Genomic DNA, 21,150 nt, shown 5'->3' on the forward strand with positions numbered 1-21,150 from the left:
AGTGGCATTGGGCTTGGATGTAAGTGCACCATTCCCGGAACTATAAGCTTTAGGAATTAATATAGGAACCATACATCTTTTATACAACAATGACTTAGTTTGCCTGTGGTTGGAGGTGGCAATCCTTTTGGGTTAAGGCCACAAAATCCCCAACTACCATTCCCTTTTCTTCAAAACATTGAAAAATTAAAGTGAGTAATGTATGTTAGGTGGGTTGTCAGTTAGCAGCCAGCCCCAAATCCAATTATAACTAAACGGGCCAGTTTGTCCATACTTTTCTATCTGAAGCTTGGGAGTTTCGGTTTCATCCATCCTGCCAAAGGCACTAACAGCGGGTCTTCAAGAAAGGCAGAGTGCAACTGGTATCCGCTTTCTAAGAAATCCACTAGATAACAACCATGCTAGTACAACCAGCCGGCTATGGACCAATTAAAATTAGCATCATTGTTTTACTGTATAGAACAATAACTAGAGTCGTGTAGAAGACCTAAAATTGGTTGTGAAACAATCGGGAGACAATAAGGATTAGATTAAATGGGAAATAGAGATACTGTCAAAAGATGCATTATTCCTTATGCATGAGAAGATTTGGAAAAAATTAGTAATGAATAAATAATATACATGAACCGGGGATGACTATATTCACCAGAATAAACACATCTAGTGAATTAAGGCAACTGAAGGAGATAAGAAGAAAAAGGCAGAGTGTAGATGCTAGAGTTGCAACTTGGTCGGCAATACAACAAAACCTTCGTTAGCTTGGAAAGAAAATTAGCCAATTATCACACAAATTGAGAAGTTATCACACAAATTGAGAAGTTATTGATACAGTATAAGCACTGTAAGCATCATGAATACAGTTTAGATATATACAAGTTAATCTCGATGTCCCAATTTGGCATGCACTTTCAAATTTTTTTCTTTTTCTGCCTGTTCAATGTTTTGTATATTTCTATAGAATCTAAGCAGCACTAGAGGTGTTTAGGAGCTTCATCATAAAGCCGAACTGGATATCTGGAGAGGTTTTGGGTTGGGGCCAATTTGCTCCTTCTGGCACCTTGATGCATTTGAAACCTTGGCCTTTGTACAATTTCGTAGCCCCAGGGTTGTTCAGATCACAATGCAGTGCAACTGCTCTGCAGCCCCAGCTTCTAGCTTGAGCCTCTGCCTTTACTATAAGCCTTTTGGCTATCCCCTTGCGCCTGAATGTCTCCCGAACTGCAACATTTGATATGTAAGCAATTCCACTCCTGCAATGATAAAATCAATGCCTCACTTGTCAGAGCAAAATAATCAGTAGTAATGTAAGTATACAAGTTAAAGGTTCATATCTTCTACAATTGTGCATCCACAGCTGGCAAGGTATTAGTAAAAATATAATTAAGAAAGAATTATACAGTAATATAAGAAAGTATGTTAAAATGTTTTGCATATCCAGTACCCAACATGGTTTTGGATTCAGCTGGAAGCAGATTGTCATACTAATGAAACCATAAATGAGTTGTTAAATTGTAATCCTCCATATAAACACAAATGGATCCTATCAAAAAAGACAGGTACAAGCACAAAGGGCCTGGGAGATTTAGGAATATGAAAAGAATTTGACGAGTGTCCAGTTGGGTTGAAATGAAAAATAAGGCTTAGTATTTGGATGTATGTTTAAAATGTGTCACATATCCAGTATCAGACACGGTTTTGGATTCAGCTGGAACCAGAATGTCATACTTAACAAAATCATAACTGAGTTGCTAAATTGTAATCCTCATAATAAATTCAAACAGTGTCTTTATAAGTTGGGTTGAATCGATAAATAAGCCTTAGGGTTTTCTTTCTCAGGAAGAAGGGCCAGAATGATATGGGGTCTCGCATAAAGCTGGTAACCAGTAACCTCAGAGTTGAAATATACTTTGTCCAATCAATGATTGATGACTATCTGCTGGGAGTCATTTTCAGTTGTCAATAACAGGTGCATTAGGACAAGTCAATGTCACAATTGAAATATCCTTTGTCCAATCAATAACTGATCCCCCATCACACCTTTTTCCTTTTCTTATCCACAAAAGATCCATGCCAACTTGAGAGTGTCTCTTTCACTAAAGAGGGGAGCACCCCAGATACACCAAAAAGATAAAACAAAAGATGTTCTTGTCACAGTGGATGAGAATGTGATCAACCAATTCTTCCTCTTTGCAACAAAGAAACATCTATTTGTCACAAACCACCCTCTCCTCTGAATATGATCCAAAGTTAAACTTTATTCCAAGTGACCTCCCAATTGAAGAAGCCCATCTTGGGCAGCACCCAAGGGTTCCAAATAACACTTGTTGGGAAATCCATTTGTCTTCCCAACTCTGAATCCTTAACAAGGTTTTAACAAAAAATTTCCATTCTTCAACCCAGTCCACACCAATATATCCTCCAAATCCTTACACACCCTCCAGGCCTCCACCATTGCAACCTCAAGAGGAACCACTCCAAAATATCAACCTCCCAATCATTGAGCCGCCTAGAGAAACGAGGTGCCTAACTCCCTATCCTGACCGTTGATAACTCTAATTTCTCCCTATCAAAACGATCACTCACTGCACTATTAACTTTGCTATATAGCTTCCAACACAAAATAAGAAAGTATATATTCCTATATGAACTTCCAGTGTACACATACAGCGCGTTCTCTTTTGTTAGGGACTTTTCATAAAATCACTATTACCTATAGAAAAGAAAAAGAATATATATATATACACACACTTCCATATGAGCTTCAATCATGTTATACCGATTCTTAGGTAGTATGAAGCTGAATTAACAATGTCAAAATGTAATAGCAATGATGCATAAAAATTAATACAGGTTAGCTCTTTTGAACAAAAACTTTTATTTTTTGTTTCATTGCAGACAAAGTGAAAGTAATTGTCAAACTTAACCAAATCCAAGTACATGCATGTGAGATGGCAGAATTGCATTACAATGTGTTAAGGTCTCATGCTAAAAATGCGGAACTTATAAGTCCATTTGATGAGACAAATTCATCAAATAAACTCATACAACCTTCTTGGTTTGCCTGCAAGAAGGTCATTTGGGAGCTCTCTATTTTTCTAGATCTTTAAGGTGTTATTGTTGTATTTGGTTGTGGTTTGTTGTTTCTCTTTCCCCTATGCTTGCCTTTTGGCACATTTTGTATACTCCATATGCACTTTGCGTGCCTTTTCCAAGCACTTCTAATATATTTGCTTATTTTATCTATCAAAAGAAAAAAAAAAAAAAAAAAAGTCCATTTGATGAGATAAATCACAAGCATTTTCTCATTGATCTGAATTAATGAATTTGTTAATTACATATCAGATCTAGCAAATGTTAATTCTTCTCCCAAAAATTAAACCATTTCATTCTTTCCATGGGTCCCCTAATCATTAAATTATTTAGAGACATTTTGAGAATATGCTATGTTAATGTCTTAGTTTAGGTTGGCAAATTTTCTCCAAAATCACTAGGTCAAATCTACTTCACTTCCTTTGAGACTTATACACGTCATATTTGAGTTGAAGACTCTACAAATGAAGCTCAAGTGAGTTTAGAGATTTAATTTAGGACAACATAATGAAATGATTAAATGCATATTTTAGTCATAATTAAGCCTGAAAGGAGCACAAATGATGCTTGAAAGCAACCGAGAATGATCAAGTGAAGTTTGCACTTGAAATGAGGAAAATTGACTAGGACACATCCAACAGGGGACACTAAACATTTAATAAAGGACACTCAAGAGCCACCTTAATTGGTTTTCTGAGTTTGACAAAACAAAAAATTTAACTTTAGATTTAAAAAGAAACTGAAAAATATATGTTGAGAGAGCCTTGAGAAAATGAGAGTCTCCCCCATTAATATAACCCTAGTTCTAAAATTTTCAATCAAGATTTGTCCAAACAAAATCTTGAAAGTGCCTCCAAGTATGAAAGGCTTAGTTGATCTAACATGGACTTTCAAGATCTGTCCAAGATCTTCAGTAAGCACACAAAGTCCCTTAAGAGTGTGTTGCATCAGGGATGTGAAGAAGAAGTGTAGGTACTGGTTGGTATAAGTCTTGTAAGATAAGTAGCATTTGAACCAAGTAAAATCTATATATTCTTTTATCTTTAGTGGATTATTGCTATGATCAGTAGGTCGTAGTTTTTACATCTGCAGAGCTTTCCATGAATCTCTACAGGTGGTTTTCCAATTACATCTGGTGTCATATTTGGTTCTTCTTGAATATATTTAGAGTCAATCAAATCATTCCATTTAATTAATTGACTCAATCAATAATTGTGCTTTCAGAATAATTGGATGAAAATTGTAGACTACCTATTCAACCCCTCCAAGTAGCTTCTGCGAATCAAGAACATGCTTACATATTCAAACAGAGACAACAGTCAATAAATTATCTAAATAGACTCATTTTTTGTAAAGACAAGACTAACTTGAATCACTATGTTTTTTTTTTATAAGTAAACAAGAAATGCATTAATAGAGAGGCAAAAAGCCACAAAGCATACAGGGGGTATACAAGGCAGTTAAGGCCTCCAAAAAGAACAACAAAACCAGAAAAGATTTACCTCCCCTTAAGTGGATACTACCCACTCCAAAAAGCCTATAAGGGAGAGAGACTCCTCACCTAAATACAATTTGGCCCAGCTCCATAAATTACAAACAAAAAAAATTTTTAATTTCTGGATATTCAACACAGCCCCCCTAAAAGCTAATATATTCCTTTCCTTCTAAACCGTCCAAAAAATATACAACGGAATAGATTTTCTAACCTTTTTCCTTTTCTTCCCCACAAAGGGGTCCCTCCAGCTAGTCAAAACCTCCTTTACAGTTTCTGGAAAGACCCATTTAACATCTACTAACCCAAGAACAATATCCCACAAAGCTCTAACCACCATACAGTGTATCAGAATATGATTTACATTTTCTTCTTCACAACCACACAAAAAACAGTAATTAGGAAGTTGCAACCCTCTTATTTGGAACCTATCTAGAGTAAGCACCTTCCCCTACGTCGCCTCCCAAGTAAAGAAAGCGACTTTAGTTGGCACCCTATCCACCCAAATGCACCTTGAAGGAAAAACTGTGTCATTAGGATTGGCTAACAAACTATAAGCTTCCTTGACCCTGAACTGACCATTTCTTCCTCGCCTCCAAAGAACTGAATCTTTCTCCAAAGAAAGCCTATGACCCCTCAAAACATAGAGCAAATCCTCAACCATATCCAACTCCCAATCATTAAAGTCCCTCAAAAAGTTTAGGTTCCAGCCTCTTGACCAGAATTTTGATCCCACATTTCCTCAACCGTTGCATTCCTATGAATAGCCATGACAAAGAGGTGAGGGAAGCAATGGGACAGCGGTGTATCAGTACACCAAATATCTGTCCAAAATCTGATTTTGGTGCCCTTCCCAGCTAGAAACACCAAGTTATCCCAGCACCAATCAGATTCTTTCAAGATCTCCTTCCAAACCCCTACTCCAACCGCCCCATTTGCCTTCTTTAACCTCCATCCAAGATCCTCTTGCCCATACTTCGTTGTGATCACTTGTTTCCAAAGATTATCTTTTTCGCAAGCATACCTCCATATCCACTTACCAAGCAAGACTTTGTTCAACATGGCTATCTTCCTTAGGCCTAGCCCACCCTTGTTTTTTTCTATACAAACCACCTCCCATTTAACTAGATGAATTTTCCCCTCCAAGTTTCCACCCCCCCCCCCCCCCCCCCCCCCTACAGGAAGTCCCTTTGCACTTTCTCTAGTCTTCTAGCAACAATCTTGGGCATTCGGAAAATAGACATTTGGTAAATTGACATGCTAGCCAAAGTGCTTTTTATGAGAGTGATTCTCCCCCCTTTGGAAATATACTGCCGTTTCCAAAGCGCAAGTCTCCTCCTTACTCTCTCTTCCACCCCATCCCACATAGAAGGAGCCCTATTAGGAGCCCCTAGTGGAAGTCCCAAATACTGAGAGGGCAAGGATCCCACCCTGCAGCCTAACTCGACTGCCAACTCTTCAATCTCCTCCACTTCTCCAACTGGGATAATTTCACTTTTGGCTAAGTTAATCCTTAGACCTGAAGCCGCTTCAAACTAGAGGAGAATCCAACTTAAGTGAGTTAGGTGCTCCTTGCTTGCCTTACAGAACACAATTGTGTCATCAGCAAAAAATAAATGGGAGATGTTCAAAGTGGATCTACTACCACCCCGAATGCTACACCCTGATAAGAATCCCCCCTCCATAGCTCTCCTAATGAGAACATCCAACACTTCCATTCTCATAACAAATAGGTAGGGAGATAAAGGATCTCCTTGTCTAAGCCCCTTAGTACTAGGGAAAAAGCCAGCTGGCACCCCATTAACCAAAACTGAGAATTTGGATGAAGACAAGCAACTCCACGTATATCGCCGAAATATCGTGTATCGAAGGGTATCGATACGATATTTCATGGAGAAATATCGGTCCAACGATATTTCGGGATAAGTCTCGAGAAATCAGCGATTTCTCGTGATATATCGTCGATTTTTCCAGATATATCGCATGGTCAACGCGGGTCAACGAAAGTCAAACATGCTACAGTGCAGTCAATGTGCTACAGTGCCGCTACAGTGCGCCTCCCATTTGCTGCCGAGGGGATTTGAACCCCAAACCTTTTGGTTTGGGGTTCACCCACTTACCATCTGGGCTAACTTGCCCTTTGATATATAATGTGCAATAAATTTATATATACTTAAACTCATTATATAAAGAAAATATTAAAAGAATATTTTAAAGAGCAAATTAATTATAATTATTTTATAATTAAATGCAAAATCTTTTAATTAATAACCAAAAATATAAAAATTATACAATTTTCTTCATAATGTTTTTAATATCATTAATAATTAATTAAATATTAAAAAATTATATAAATATCATAATTTATTTTATATTGTTTAACACAATTGAATTAAATGGATCATATTTTAATATTAATATATATTTTAAAATTAGACATTATAATCAAATATCATAATATTAGGTGTAATTTAATAATAAATGTACACTTATAAAATTCATATTTTTATCGATGCATACGATATTATTATCAAATATGATAAATCATGTTATACATATATCAAAATTTTCAATAAAATAACTTTAAAATGTCTATTATACTTCTAATTATATTATTATGAGGTTTTCCTTACATTTTCATGAGTTTTTAACAATTTTAAGCTTAAAGATATTTTTTTCCAAAATATCCGCCGATATATCTTCGATATATCCGTGATTACCGATATTTTCATCCTTGCATCCACCCCAACCACTTAGCCCCAAAGCCCATTTTTTGCAAGACCTTCAACAAAAACTTTCAATTGATGCTGTCATAAGCTTTTTCTATGTCCAATTTGCAGATAAGACCCTTCTCTTTTCTTTTCTGCCACGAGTCTATCACCTCATTTGCAATTAAGAATGCATCAAGAATTTGTCTTCCCGTCACAAAGGCATTTTGGGCAGTGGAGACCACCTTTCCAACCACTTTCTTAAGCCTGTTAGCTAGCACTTTAGCCAACAATTTATAAAGCCCCCCCAAAAGGTTGATAGGTCTAAAATCTCCAAGATCCTCAGCCCCACTTTTCTTAGGAATCAAGACCAGGAAAGTATTATTGAGGCTCTTAAGAAAAGAGCTATGGTTGTGAAACTCTTTAAACATATCCAGGATCTCCTCTTTAGCAAAGTCCCAACAGCTTTGCCAAAAGGCCACAGTAAAGCCATCCGAACCAGGGGCTTTGTCCCCATTCATGTCCATCAAAGTCGTATGTACCTCAGTCTCTGTGAAAGGAATCTCCATATTCTCCGCTTCTTGCTGACTGATTTGATCAAGCTGAAGCCTTCCAATATCCGCCTTCCACCCCGTATCTTCTGAAAGCAGCTGCTGGAAGGTGTTAGCAATTCCTTCCCTCACCTCTTGCTCCTCTAAAAGCCACTCCCCATTAATCTTAACTCTGTCCAATGAATTGTTTCTACGATGAGCACTTGCCATACGATGGAAAAAACCCGTGTTTCTGTCCCCCTCCCTTAGCCAGATTTCCCTTGAAAGTTGTCTCCAATGAACTTCCTCCAGAAGCACCCACTTTTTATAACTTTCTTTTGCTTCTTTTTTTAACTCTGTTTCCTCCTCAGGCTTCTCTCGCTTTCCACCCGATCCCAAAAATCCATTTGTTGCAGGGCTGAAGATTTGTTACAGTCCAGCCTCCCAAACACCTCTCTATTCCATACTTTCAACTTCCTTTTTATTTCCTTCATCTTAGCAGCCAATCTATAACTAGCACTGCCCCTAACTTCGATCCCCCGCCACCAGCTTCGAATAAGGTCTTTGAATCCCTCAACCTTAAGTCACATGTTTTCGAACCTAAATGGAGTAGGCCCTCTTCTTATCCCACCCCCCACTAGAATGATTGGGAAATGATCAGAAATTGGCCGAGACAGCCTGCTTTGGGTAACCCAACTAAATTGGTCTAACCAACTAGGGGACACAAGAAATCTGTCCAATCTAGCCCATGCCTGGTTATTGTAGCCCCCATTCCAGGTGAACTCTCCCCCTTGTAAAGGAAGATCCACCAACCCTAGATCATCAACAATCTCAGCAAATCTCCTCATTGATGAATTTATTCTCCTCTGACTGCTCCTTTCCCTTTGGAGGAGGGTGATGTTAAAATCCCCCCCTAGGCACCAAGGGTCTTCCCAAAGGCCTCTAATCGCCCCAAATTCTTCTCACAGACCATCCCTTTCCACTTTGGTGAACGGGCCATAAACTCCCGTGAACACCCAAACAACCCCATTTTCTACATTCCTAAATCTGCAGGATAGTGTGAAATGGCCCTCCTCCCAGTCCAGAATGTCAAGAGACCTCTTGTCCCAGCAAATCAGAATACCACCCGCAGCCCCCTCAGCATCCGGAGCTCTCCAATCTAAAAATCTCCCAGAGCCTAAACTTCTCACAAGACCCTCCGATATAGGTTGAATTTTTGTCTCCTGAATACATAGTAAATCCACTCTCTAATTCCTTATAGAAGACTTAATAATTTTCCTTTTGGAGCTATCGTTTGCTCCTTTCACATTCCAACTCAGAACTTTAGCTTCATTGGACAACTACAATTTGACTCCCTTTGCCCTGTGATGGACCTTTCTGCTTATTCTCCCCCTCATAGTTTACAGAACACTCCAACCTCTTTAACTCTCTTTCGAATTTTGACTTCTCCAGAAGCTCCTTGCTATGTATCTTCTCCCGTCTCTTTCTGATTTTAATCAGAAAGCTCAGGATTTCTTTTTCCAATCCCTCTGTCGGAAATCCCAAAAAGTGACTAAATTTTGTCAAACTACTCTCCTCCCATTTTTCCTCATTCTCATTTCTCACAGCTTGGATCTCAGGCGTGCCAGAATCCCCCTCCGTACCCTTGACTTTATCACTGATTCTATTGGCTTCTCCCAAGTCCCAGCAACCATTATCATTCTCATTAAACCCCTTGTACACTGTTAACCATGTTGTTTTATCACCCCGGAATTCCTCCTCTATACCCCCAGAACGATCGTAAAACTCCCCCTCCGGAGCCCAATCAGCATAAAAAGAATTAAGATGAGAAGTCTCCAAAGCCCTTTTTTCCCCTAGAATAGAAAACCGACCCATAACTCAAAGCTTCCTCTTCAAGCGCCCGGTCTGTCGCTGAGTAGCAAACATTTATTTGTTGCTTCCTGAGTTCCTCTGATTCCCAGGCAACAAAGGGCTCCGTCTCTGAAAGGTTCCCACTTCTAGAAATAGTGCAATCCAGAAGGCAGGCCTTCTCCTGAAAGCCTTTGCTTGAGGCTTGGGATATTAGCGTGACTGGGTCGGCCCTTTCCATACCTTCAAATCCACTTAGCTTTTGGCAACCCATTTCTGTAGCCCACCTCCTTGACGATGGGCCTGCTTCTGATCCATCATCATCAGTTGCCACTTCCTTTGACTTTGAGCCTAAGGATCCATTAACCACGACAGGCCCACCAGCCCTCCTCGCCTCTTTAGGGCCCACGATTGGGCCTAATGAAGTCGACCCAGACGCTAGCACATCGGTGGAGGCCCAGTCCCGAATCACCGGGCCTTGGACCTGGTTTACCAACTCCCGGCCAGACCCATTTTCTTGCACACCCCTCACTTCAGCTGACAGGTTCAGCGTCTCGAGCCTCGTGCTTACCAGCTCTTTCTCCACGCGCTGCTCCGAACGTGAGACCACATCACCCCTAACCTCATCACTCTTTCATCTAGACGCTTCACTGTGTTTCTTCCTCACCACCAGTCTGAACTCCCATAGAGTGACAGACATAGACGTCCTCCTCCACTTCGATTTCCAGCACACTCGGCCTAAAGTCTCCTGTCATTTTAACCAAAATTCTAGCCCATTGAATATCCCCCAATGTCTTCGTCTGATCATCGACTGCAACAAAACCCCCACATTCCCAGCAGCCCAACGATGATCTTTTCAAAATCATCGGACTCCACAGCGAGATTGGAAGCCCAACGATTTTGACCCAGACTTCATTTCCTACCTCCTTCTCTACCCAGCAGCCAATCCTAGGGTTGCATTGTTCCAGCCCTAACTAGAGCCCTCCCAATGATCGATTCCCTGAGGATACAACGCGTCTTGCTTCTTCCAGATCTTCAAACTCCAGCAAGACCCTATCCTTCTCCAATTTAGCCAGCCTTAATTTTCCTTTTAGGCCCCAAGAATTTGCCCATATTCCCAATCTCTCCAGGTCCTCTTCTCCCTCTGTTCTGGATTTCCAGCTCGCAACAATGCAGTGTTCCAATTTCTGCAAATTTCCTAGAGTTTCCTCCCTTTTAACCTTCACTCTGATTGAGCTTGTATCTCTCCAACTTGATCTCTTCACTACTGCCGCGTACAAACTCTCCAAGGCAGATTTCCCCTCGACCCTTGCTTCCTGCATATTTGCTTTTCTGCCAATAGATCCTTCCATTTGATGTAGTTTCTCCGCCATAGTCACCCATCCTCCTTTGTCCCCTCTGCCTCTCGGAATGAAGATACAGAAGCTCTTCCTTTCCAAATCGACAACCCCTAGCCGAAGAAACCATCCCGCTCTATTTAACCCTCGCGTTAGGGAGTACGATCGCCCCTTGTCCTTTCATTCCCTTCCCCATCTTCCTTCTTTCTCATCCTTGATGCAATGGATTAGGCCCTCCATGAAAAACCCTAGACTCTCTGATCCCATTCGGACCCATGACGAAACCCCTCTCTTCTTCTCCACGATGAGAACTTGGGGTTTTCCTTTTCTTTCATCTAAAACAATCTCGGACACCTTGGACTACACTGCAAAGCCGCTCTCCTTCCTTCTTCTTCGAATCGCTGCACTATTCTCTCCTTCCTCTCCATCGCACTCTCTCTCACTCTCCCCAGTCATGTAGCCCTCAAGAACACTTGAATCACTATGTTCTTGTACCCTTTTAACATCCATACAAAAGAAATGCCTCATCCAAATCTAGTTGCATTTACATGTCAAATCCTTGTACAATGGCACAACCTATCAGAAATAGTTTCAGGAATAGGAAAGAAGAATACCAAACTCACCTTCTTTGGCGAAGCGGGCCTTTCCTTGGTAGAAAATCAGCAACAGTATCCACTGTTAATATCCCAGCTACATACCCCTTGTTAAAACTGAATTTCCCATCAAAACCTCCAATTTTGAAATCTTCACTCCCGAGGAAGAAGGTATCATCAGCAGAGCCACCGATGACAGCCACCAAACAAGTTCTCCTGCAACCATTTGGTAGAGAGAAACCCGCAAACATTGCCAACAGCCTGTCAATCCTCAAGACAAAGTCTAAAGGGAAGGAATATTCAGGGAAAAAGGAGCTGCAATGAGTCTCAGCCACTTCCCAACAGTCCTCTAACCTGGCCTCCCGAACGACAATCTCGGGCAACACTGTTGGAAATAGCTCAACCACCTGACTGGCTCTGCAAATCCCTATACACCAGATAACACAGTTACCAAAATATATCTGTATAAGCACAGAAACCCAAATTTACATTATTGGATTCGTCTTGACAGCCAGTGATTCCGGTAAATCCCCTTCCCAAGAAAAAAAATTTAGCTGGAATTTTTTATTTTCGTGAAACTAAATTAAGTAATAGCAGAATCACTATCTTTTCTTGGAAAAATTTCCCAGGAATCTATCTTCTACTGTAACAATTAGAAATGAAATAAAATAAAATTTGAGTCTTAGATCTTTCATTATTTGGCCTTGAGACCTCATTCAACTAAACTTCACACAATTATTTGGCTTTCTAGTGATGAATTTCTTTATTTTTATTTTTATTTTTATTTTGTTTTATTTTATTATTATTATTATTTTTTGAAGAAATCCAAATGGCCTAAAAATCAAACATAAAAATATTCAACAATTGAAAAAAAAAAAAATCCACGGAGGAAGAAATATGGAGAAAAGTGGTACCTGATTTGGGGAAATTAGAAACCCTAGACGGTTTCTTGATGGTGGTGAGAGGAGAATTAATGGGGGTGGCTGTGCTTGTGGTGGTGGTAGGGGATACCAGTGAGACTCCTAGCGGTAGAGTCCGCATTTCTTAGAAAAATTTTCGCACTCTTTCTCGGAAAAGAAACTGAGATTCCAAAATCGACGGCGCTACAGCTAAAGGAGATTCTCTCTCAAGTGTGACTGAGAATGTGAGAAGCAGCTTTATGTACAACCACTACACACGTGTTTGTTTGCTCATCAGTCATCACTGGACTGTCACCCGCCACCCCACTCCCCACTAAACTGTCAACTGTTTGTGTCGCACGTGCAAGCAAAAATCCCCCTGCATGTTCTTCTTCTTCCCTTTTTTCCTTTTTCTTTTCACTTCACCCATTGAAATTTAATTCAACTTTAGTCATGTTTTCACTGCAGAAACATTTTCTGTTTTATGTTTTTAAAATAAAAAAATAATAATAACAATTTTAAGGCTATTTGAAGAGGTGGGTCCAAATACCCGCTAAATTGCAAAAATGACTCTTTGTTCAAATTTGATTGACAATCTTACCCTTCTATTTTATTTCTCTCCAAAAATATTTTTTCTTTCTCATTTCTTTTTCTCCACTTTAATTCCTCTACCATAATTCCTTTACCTATTTGTATCTCTATCTCTTTCAAGAATCAAAACACTTTGGATAACTTCATTTTCAACTTAGTTTCTCAACACAAAAACTTTCTTCTTTTTTTTCCCGATGGTTCTTTCTGTCATAAATCATATGTTCACCTAAGTTAGGTGATGTTTATTTTTTTGGCTTTTTGTTAAAAGCAATTTATTTTTAAAATTTAAGTTTTTATTTTTTTATTTTTTCATGACTTATTATAAACCTTTTACTAAATAAAAAAGTTAAAATATGTAATTTTTTTTAAATAGAAAAAATAATTGATGTTTATTTTTTTTACTTAATTCTAAATAAAATCTTAATATTTAATAGTGTTAAATATTAGATGATTTGTTTTTGTAGTATTTTATTTCTATTAAATATTAAAAAATAAAAAAAATCAATATATTATTTTTTCTATTTAAAAAAAATTAAATATTTTAACTTTTTTTATTTAGTAAAAAGTTTATAATAAGTCATAAAAAATAATAAAAAAATAAACAATCTAAATTCTAAAAACAAATTATTTTCAACCAAAAACTAAAAAAATCAAACACCCTCTTAGTTTCTCAACACAAATTTTCTTCTTTTTTCCTATGATTCTTTCTATCATAATCATATTTTCACCTATTAAAAAAAGGTTAAATAAATAATTTTTAAAAAGTTGAAAGAAAAAAAAAATTTAAACCGTTAAAAATTTTGAGATATCAAAACATATTTTTAAAATGTCTAAAAGTAATTTTTACAAAAATTATAAAATGTATCCATTGTACGAACATGAGATTTGATTCAAACAAACCCGAGTTACTATCGGTATATTTTCCATCCAAATCTCAGATGGGGTTTATCAAGGGATGTACCAACTACCAACAATCATTTTCAGGGCCAAATCAAATGCTTCTCCTGGCCACAGAGGTGATCCAAGGAAAGTTCACCATACACCTCAACTCAACCGTTCCTACTGTCACAACCTGAACATGAAAATTTTTAAAAAGAAACAGCTCATCTTGGAATAATCTAAGGATCTGACACACTTATTAATTGTAAATTAAAAATAAAAAATAAAAATTGCCAACTATAGATGTTGCATTTGGGGAATGAAATTGTTGGGTACCTAGAAAAGAACAGGAAGGCTAGTTAAGAAGGCTAGGTTGTAAGGGGATGTAGACTTCCCAAATTGGGAACACCATGAGGGAAGCTTTGTAAGCACTCTTGCAGCTTTTGGTGTCAATCTGTTAACATCCGTCCTTAGTTTTAACAGGGGATGCTGCTCTGCTCGCTGTCCGTCCGCATTGTGAGCTGACTTGGTAGAATTTTTTCTCCAGAAAAGAGTCAGATCAAACCTTGTTGGTGAATTCTTCCCACCAGAAAACTGGAAGATGTGCCATCCGTTGTTGCTGCCCTTGCCACCCAGAGGAACTAACTCATCAGAATTTTCTGCATTCAAAGAAAGAATGAACAATCATATCAGATCAATTGGCAAAGCAGGATGCATGCTACTTATCCAAATAGTTAGATGAAATGACCAACAGGAAATAATAACAAAATATGTACAGAACTATTGTAGGAACGACCATGTCAGAAACAGTATACTCTTGCTCTAACAAACAACTAATTGGAATCCTAATTACAAGGCAGTTTAATACAAGTTGTCAGGTCAAGCCCATGAGAAGAATAGTACAAGAAGTGGGGAGTTCTTCTCATGGGGAAACAGGCATATAAACAAAGATAGAGACAGAAACTTGTTGAAAATATTCAGGCCGATTGTTCTTCCTAATAGCACCATTTCTGTAAATATGCATGCTGATAGTTCCCCACATGTTGAAAATGTATGCAGGCTAATATGTAGGCTGTAAATTCTTGAATAGTAGTGGCTAGACTCATTTGATAGTTTCCTAGAATTACTTCATACAGCTGTACATATATCCTATAGTAATTTCAACATTTGTATGAATGAAATTCAAATTTCTCCATAAAACTTATTGCCAAAAGTCCAATGGTTAGAACCAATACACAGCCATAAAATCTGTCAGGTAAATCTCAACTCACATGATTTGAATTATTTACAAACACATATATGCAGGTAAAACCTGTCAATTTTGACAGCATTCACTTCCTATATTCAATCAATGGCAAATGATATTAGAGTCATCAAGTATTGCAAATGATATGATTTAGCTAACATAGGATCTACTTTCCCTTTTAGCTAACATATCTTTCGATGGCCAACTGGAAAACATTAAAAACTAAATGTTCCTGAATCACTCTGTGGCTTAACTCCAACCATCCCTGAGCTAAATTGTCCTCTTAAAGGCCAATACAGCTCAACCACTACGTATTTTAAAAATGAAAAAGCAAATATCAATCTTGGAATTCTATGCAAGAACAACCAACCTTCAAAAGTTCACAATCTGGACATGATTAAAAACCACTCAATTGAGCATACACATTCAATGCACAAAACATGCGACATTAGTGTAAACAGCATCTAAAATAATTCAGTAAAATTTTTACAACACCACTTAGGTATTAGATCCAAGGGGTCTGCCTTGACCTCAGTTCAAGTTATAATATGGAAAGGCAAAATGCAGAACCTATAATATATTAATCCAAGGAGTATGTGTCAAACCTTTTGTAAAGAACAACTTAACAATGAAACAAGACCCTTGTATATTAATCCCACGGGAATATAGATGCACATAAGGACATTTCAGACAAAACACCAGAGACTATAAACCATATGGGGCTAGGTGGTGTTAAGTCAGGAAACTGTATCAGCTGCCACCACTGTAGAAGGAAGTGACAAGTTGGGTCTACATTTGGCCACCCAATTAAAGTTAAATGAGCAGCTAAAATGATCCCATAAGGCACTAAGATGTCCCTTAAAAGCTCAGGTTTTTGACAAGCCCTAGAATTCATTTCCTGACACCTGGAATATATGCATCAGTTTTCCATGTAGCATGCCCTCAGGTTAGTTTTTCTGATGAGAAAAAATGAAAGATACAAATCCACTAAATCCATAATACCTTTGAACAAGAAGTCTTCTATTTCTTGAGTGTTGATTGCAAGAGACCAGCGTGTGGAAACCTTTGTATCAATAGAAATTTGTGTAGTTCTGCCATCCCCCTCTGTGTCACTATCTACATGCAGCACAGGGATATCTGATTTGCTCCACCCACCTCCAATGTCATCATTTGTCAAGCAACCATATTTGACAGAAAAAGTAACAAAATCAAGAACCTTATCTCTTCCACAAACAAATCCTTCATTTATTTGTTCCACCTCCTTTATCAAATTTCCAGGAGTTGTAGAAAATATGGAAATATATGATCTAGGATCTTGCATTTCACCATACTTTTCTGTTGTGTCCACAACATGCACAACCTGAGAACAATAAAATATTTGAAATACCATCAAGTCATTAAGATAGTTGATTGAATGCTTGCATTTTCTTCAGAAATCTCAAATCACAAAGGAATAGTAAGTAATTAAACTGTTGACGGGACTTTAAATAATTGGAAAACTACAGTAAGATATGCAGTCAGTAGAGCTGTTTGTCCATGAATTGACTTGTAAGTAAACCCTTTGCTAGCCATATTAGAGAACAAGTAATTTAATACATGAATACAATAAAAACTCTTGCCTGAATATTTTGGGAATAGAAAAGCATACTCCTACCCTGAGACCTAAGTTTGAGACTCAACAAGGATGGTTAGAATCAGATGCTCATCTTTGTACAAAATCCTATAATGCAAAGCATTGGAGGGAACCAAAAGGTCTAAAACTAAATATGTATGTAAACATAATACTAATCAGCCTACAGGCAACTGATAAAACGAATTGAAACAAATGCAATATTTTTTTAAAGGGGTTTTTTACCTCATGAATTATTAGCACAATTATTGGTCACAAAACTATGAGCACATACAATTTAGGAAGATACACTTTGCAATAATAGTAGTGAAAACTGAGCGAGTTGAATTAGGTACTCTCAATCGTAAGGGTTGAAGAAGGAAGAAGGAGCATAATGCTAGACGCTCTAGCAAGTGAAGGCTCTCAAAGCAGTCCAATCTCTAGCACAAATTCTAGTAGAGGAGAGGTATCCAAGTGGCCAAGTAACAAGGATAGCCTTTGATGTAGTCATTGCAAGAAACTAAGGCATATAGAGGAGATGTGCTAGAAGTTACATGGGAAACCACAGTCCCTCGACAAGAATGATGAAAACCAAAACCAGCAGCAGTCCAAACAACAAGGCGGCTTATCACATATGACACTTTTGGAGAAATTCGGCCATGAGAATTTAAATAGCTCGAAGTTTGAGGGACTCGAAAAAGGAAGAAATTGAAAGAATGGAATTTTTTCACCTCTTGAGATAAGCCCAATGCATCATACTCCTTGGTATGAAAATTAGGTTATACAATCGGGTGCTAGACCAGATGTCCCAGGAATAAAAAAAAACAAGGTAGCTAATGGTAGTTTAGCTACTGCGGCTGGACTAAGGAGTTACCAAAGATTTGTACTACATGTTTCTAAACTCTCAATAAATCTCATCAATTCATCAAGTCACCAAAGATCCAAATTACACGGTAACATGTTTCCCACTATGTTTTTCAAAACCTAGATAAAAGAAGGACAATACGTCATGCTAAGGACCAAGAGAGGCTTTACCATCATGATGTTGGGAGTAAGAAAGGTAGTGGTCACATACCTTTATCTCATGTTTCAAGTTTTTCATCCAATAAAGTCCAAATGTAGCTACATCATTTATATTTAGTATATATGTCTTCTTCTTTGTTAAATACTATACTTCCTTTGTTTTTTTCGGAATCTGGATGTTAATGACTTTCATTGTGTAGTTTGTCAATTAGCAAACATCATTGAGTTTTTCTTCTTTGAGCAATAATAGATCATTTTATCTTTTTCCATTAATTCATACTACTGTTTAGGAAGCCTCTTGGATTCAAGTGTCACTAGAACTTGTTAGTTTGTTTCCTTTATTGATGATTGTTCTCATGTCACTTGGTTATACTATTTTTTTTTATATAGGAAACCACACGTGAATATATTGATAGAAAAAGAAGTACAAAAGGAGGATGAGGAATCCTCTCGCCAAAAGTAAAACTAAACAACACGAAAAAATAACAATACGCTAGACCGTCCCATTGGAACTACACACTACTAGCCAATCAAGTTGTAACACGTTAAGGGGGATGCCCTTAAAACCCGCAAAACAAAAAACCCAAAAGGAAGCAAGGAAATGAATGGAGTCCCAAAGATTCTCAGAATTCCTAGCTTTGTCCTCAAATATCCTAACATTTCTTTCCCGCCACACAACCCAAATTAAAGTTATGCACGCGTTTTGCCACAAAACTACCCCTTTCTTAGACTTGCCAAAACCTTTATAATTGATGAACATCATGTCTAAACTGCTTTTCGGATAAACCCAATCCATCTTGGCTAGCTGAAAAAGTCTGTGCCACAACCCCAACGTCACAGAACAATGAAGAAAAAGATGATCTACCGATTCTCCTTGCTCCATACACAACTTACAAATGTCAGGGCTAAGAGCTTTGTGGGGTCTCCTCAATTGTAGCAAGTCATTGGTATTTACCTTTTTGTGTGCCACAAGCTAGATAAAGGCCTTAACTTTGAAAGGGACTTGAGATTTCCATACAAACTTAGTGGGGAAAAATGGAGATGAATCAGACATTTGGGACAAGGCTGTAAAGAAAGACTTGACTGTAAACAATCCTGAAGACAATAAGGACCAAGATCTCGCTTCTGAATCGGAAGTGGATAAATTCATACGATCAAGAGAGTGCATGAGGCGTTCTAGATCTTCTATCTCAGAATCGGTTAGATTACGACGAAAATTAAAGTTCCATAAGAAAGGGCGAGCCGAACCGAGAACTGAAGATATAGGAATATTTTTATCCATTACTACTCTAAATAGTCTTGGATATTGGTCTTTAAAGATCTGGTCCCCCCACCACAAATCTTCCCAAAAGCGAATTCTTTCCCCATCTCCTACGACAAACCGAGTATACTTGGAAAAATCCTGAAAGACTTGTGCAATGGCCTTCCAAGGACAGCGGTGTGACCATCTGACTAGAGTATTGGCATCCCAACCATTTGAGTGTGTCCCGTAGATGCTAAGAATGACCTGATGCCATAGAGTTGTACTCTCCCTAGGAAACCTCCACAACCATTTCCCTAAAAGAGCTATCACTTGGTTATACTATTAGTAGGGGCAACATAGAATTTGCCCAAATTCCTACAAATTGTTTAGATTCATAGAACCTATCCAGATTCTTTTTTTTTTTTTGATAAGTAAAGGATATTCATTCAAAAGGCACAACGCCACAAGGTATACAGGGAGTATACAAGGCAGCTAAGGCTTCAAAAAACAACAACAAAAAATCACCTCCCTTTAAATGGAAGCTATCCACTCTAGGAAGCCTATAAGGGAGAACGCCTCCTCACCTACATACAATTTGGCCCAACTCCACAGATTACAAACAAAAAAATTCTTTAACTTCTGCACGTTCAACACACCTCCCCTAAAAGCTAATCTATTCCTCTCCTTCCACACCGTCCAAAAAATACACAACGGAATGGCGTCCCAAATCTTTTTCCTTTTCTTTCCCACAAATGAGCCCCTCCAGCTAGCTAACACCTCCTTTACAGTTTCTAGAAAAACCCATTTCACATCAACTAAACCAAAAACAATATCACATAGAGCTCTAACCACTGTACAATGTATAAGGATATGATTTACACTTTCTTCCTTACAACCACACAGGAAGCAACGATTTGGAAGTTGTAGCCCTCTTCTTTGAAGTCTATCCAAAGTGAGCACCTTCCCTCATGTCGCCTCCCACGCAAAAAAAGCAACTTTAGTTGGCACCCTTGCCACCCAAATGCTCCTTGAAGGAAAGCCTGTATCATCAGACCTCGCCAACAAACTATAAGCTTCCTTGACCCTGAACTGACCTCTTTTTCCTTTCCTCCACAGAACTGAATCTTCCTCCAAAGAGGGTTTGTGACCCCTCAATATATGGAGAAAATCCCCAACCAACTCCAGCTCCCAATCATTGAAATCCCTCAAAAAATTTAGATTCCAATTTCCTTGCCCCGAATTTTGATCCCACATTTCCTCAACCGTTGAATTCCTTTGAACCATCATACCAAAGAGATGAGGAAAACATTGGGATAGCGTTGACTCTGAACACCACACATCTGTCCAAAATCTGATCGTGTTGCCCTTCCCTACTCTGAAAGTCATGTTATTCCAACACCAATCTGATTCTTTCCAAATCTCTTTCCAAACCCCTACTCCCACCGTCCCATTAGCCTTCTTTGGCCTCCAACCAAAATCCTCCTGCCCATACTTCCCCTTGATCACTTGTTTCCAAAGATTATCTTTGTCACAAGCATACCTCCATATCCACTTGCCAAGTAAAGCTTTGTTCAACATAGGTAGCTTCCTAAGGCCTAGCCCACCTTTATCCTTATCTGTACAAACCACCTCCCAATTTACCAAATGAATTTTCCCCTCCATATTTCCCCCTCCCCACAAGAAGTCCCTTTGCACTTTCTCAAGCCTTCTAGCAACAATCTTGGGCATTCTGAAGATAGACATTTGGTAGATTGGCATGCTAGCCAAAGTACTTTTTATTAAGGTGACTCCTCCCCCTTTAGAAATATATTTCCGTTTCCAAAGAGCTAGTCTCCTCCTGACTCTCTCTTCCACCCCATCCCACATATAAGGCACTTTATTGGGAGCCCCTAAGGGAAGACCCAAGTACTGAGAAGGTAAGGACCCCACCCTGCAGCCTAGCTCAACAGCCAACTCCTCCATCTCCACCACTCTCCAACTGGAATGATTTCACTATTGGCTAAATTAATCCTTAGGCCTGACGCCGCTTCAAACCAGAATAAAATCCAACTTAAATGGGTTA

General features: G+C 38.5%; 2 protein-coding genes across 3 annotated transcripts in view; both read right to left on the bottom strand.

Annotated features, from left to right (window-relative positions):
* Positions 1-736: 736 nt before the first annotated feature.
* LOC117928749 lies at positions 737-12,808 on the bottom strand. 2 transcript variants are annotated; one of them, XM_034848755.1, is made up of 4 exons: positions 12,513-12,808; positions 11,953-12,025; positions 11,629-11,814; positions 737-1,250 (listed from the first exon to the last, which is right to left on the bottom strand). In XM_034848755.1, exons 1-4 carry the CDS (start codon positions 12,637-12,639, stop codon positions 962-964), a joined length of 675 nt encoding a protein of 224 aa, XP_034704646.1. In that variant the 5' UTR covers positions 12,640-12,808; the 3' UTR covers positions 737-961. The 2 variants fall into 2 exon arrangements, with proteins under 2 accessions (XP_034704646.1, XP_034704645.1); XM_034848754.1 differs by having other exon boundaries at positions 11,629-12,025; positions 12,513-12,806.
* Positions 12,809-13,972: 1,164 nt separating this feature from the next.
* Positions 13,973-21,150, bottom strand: part of LOC117928110 (endoplasmic reticulum metallopeptidase 1) — a 50,327-nt gene continuing 43,149 nt past the window's right edge. The window contains exons 12-13 of the mRNA XM_034847951.1: positions 16,216-16,573; positions 13,973-14,626 (exon numbers count right to left, since the gene is read on the bottom strand). Coding sequence (XP_034703842.1) covers positions 14,304-14,626; positions 16,216-16,573 — 681 coding nt within the window. The 3' untranslated portion in view covers positions 13,973-14,303. The remainder of the gene's footprint in view (positions 14,627-16,215; positions 16,574-21,150) is intronic.

The sequence above is a fragment of the Vitis riparia genome, chromosome 13, assembly GCF_004353265.1.
Source record: "Vitis riparia cultivar Riparia Gloire de Montpellier isolate 1030 chromosome 13, EGFV_Vit.rip_1.0, whole genome shotgun sequence".
NCBI classification, from domain to species: Eukaryota; Viridiplantae; Streptophyta; class Magnoliopsida; order Vitales; family Vitaceae; genus Vitis; species Vitis riparia.

Excerpts from the sequence above, each read along its gene's own strand:
- LOC117928749 (XM_034848754.1), bottom strand. The coding sequence starts at position 12,639 with ATGCGGACTCTACCGCTAGGAGTCTCACTGGTATCCCCTACCACCACC. Across the intron at positions 12,026-12,512 it reads TTCTAATTTCCCCAAATCAG|GGATTTGCAGAGCCAGTCAG; the intron begins GTACCACTTTTC and ends TCTGGTGTATAG. Across the intron at positions 1,251-11,628 it reads GGCCCGCTTCGCCAAAGAAG|GAGTGGAATTGCTTACATAT; the intron begins GTGAGTTTGGTA and ends TTATCATTGCAG.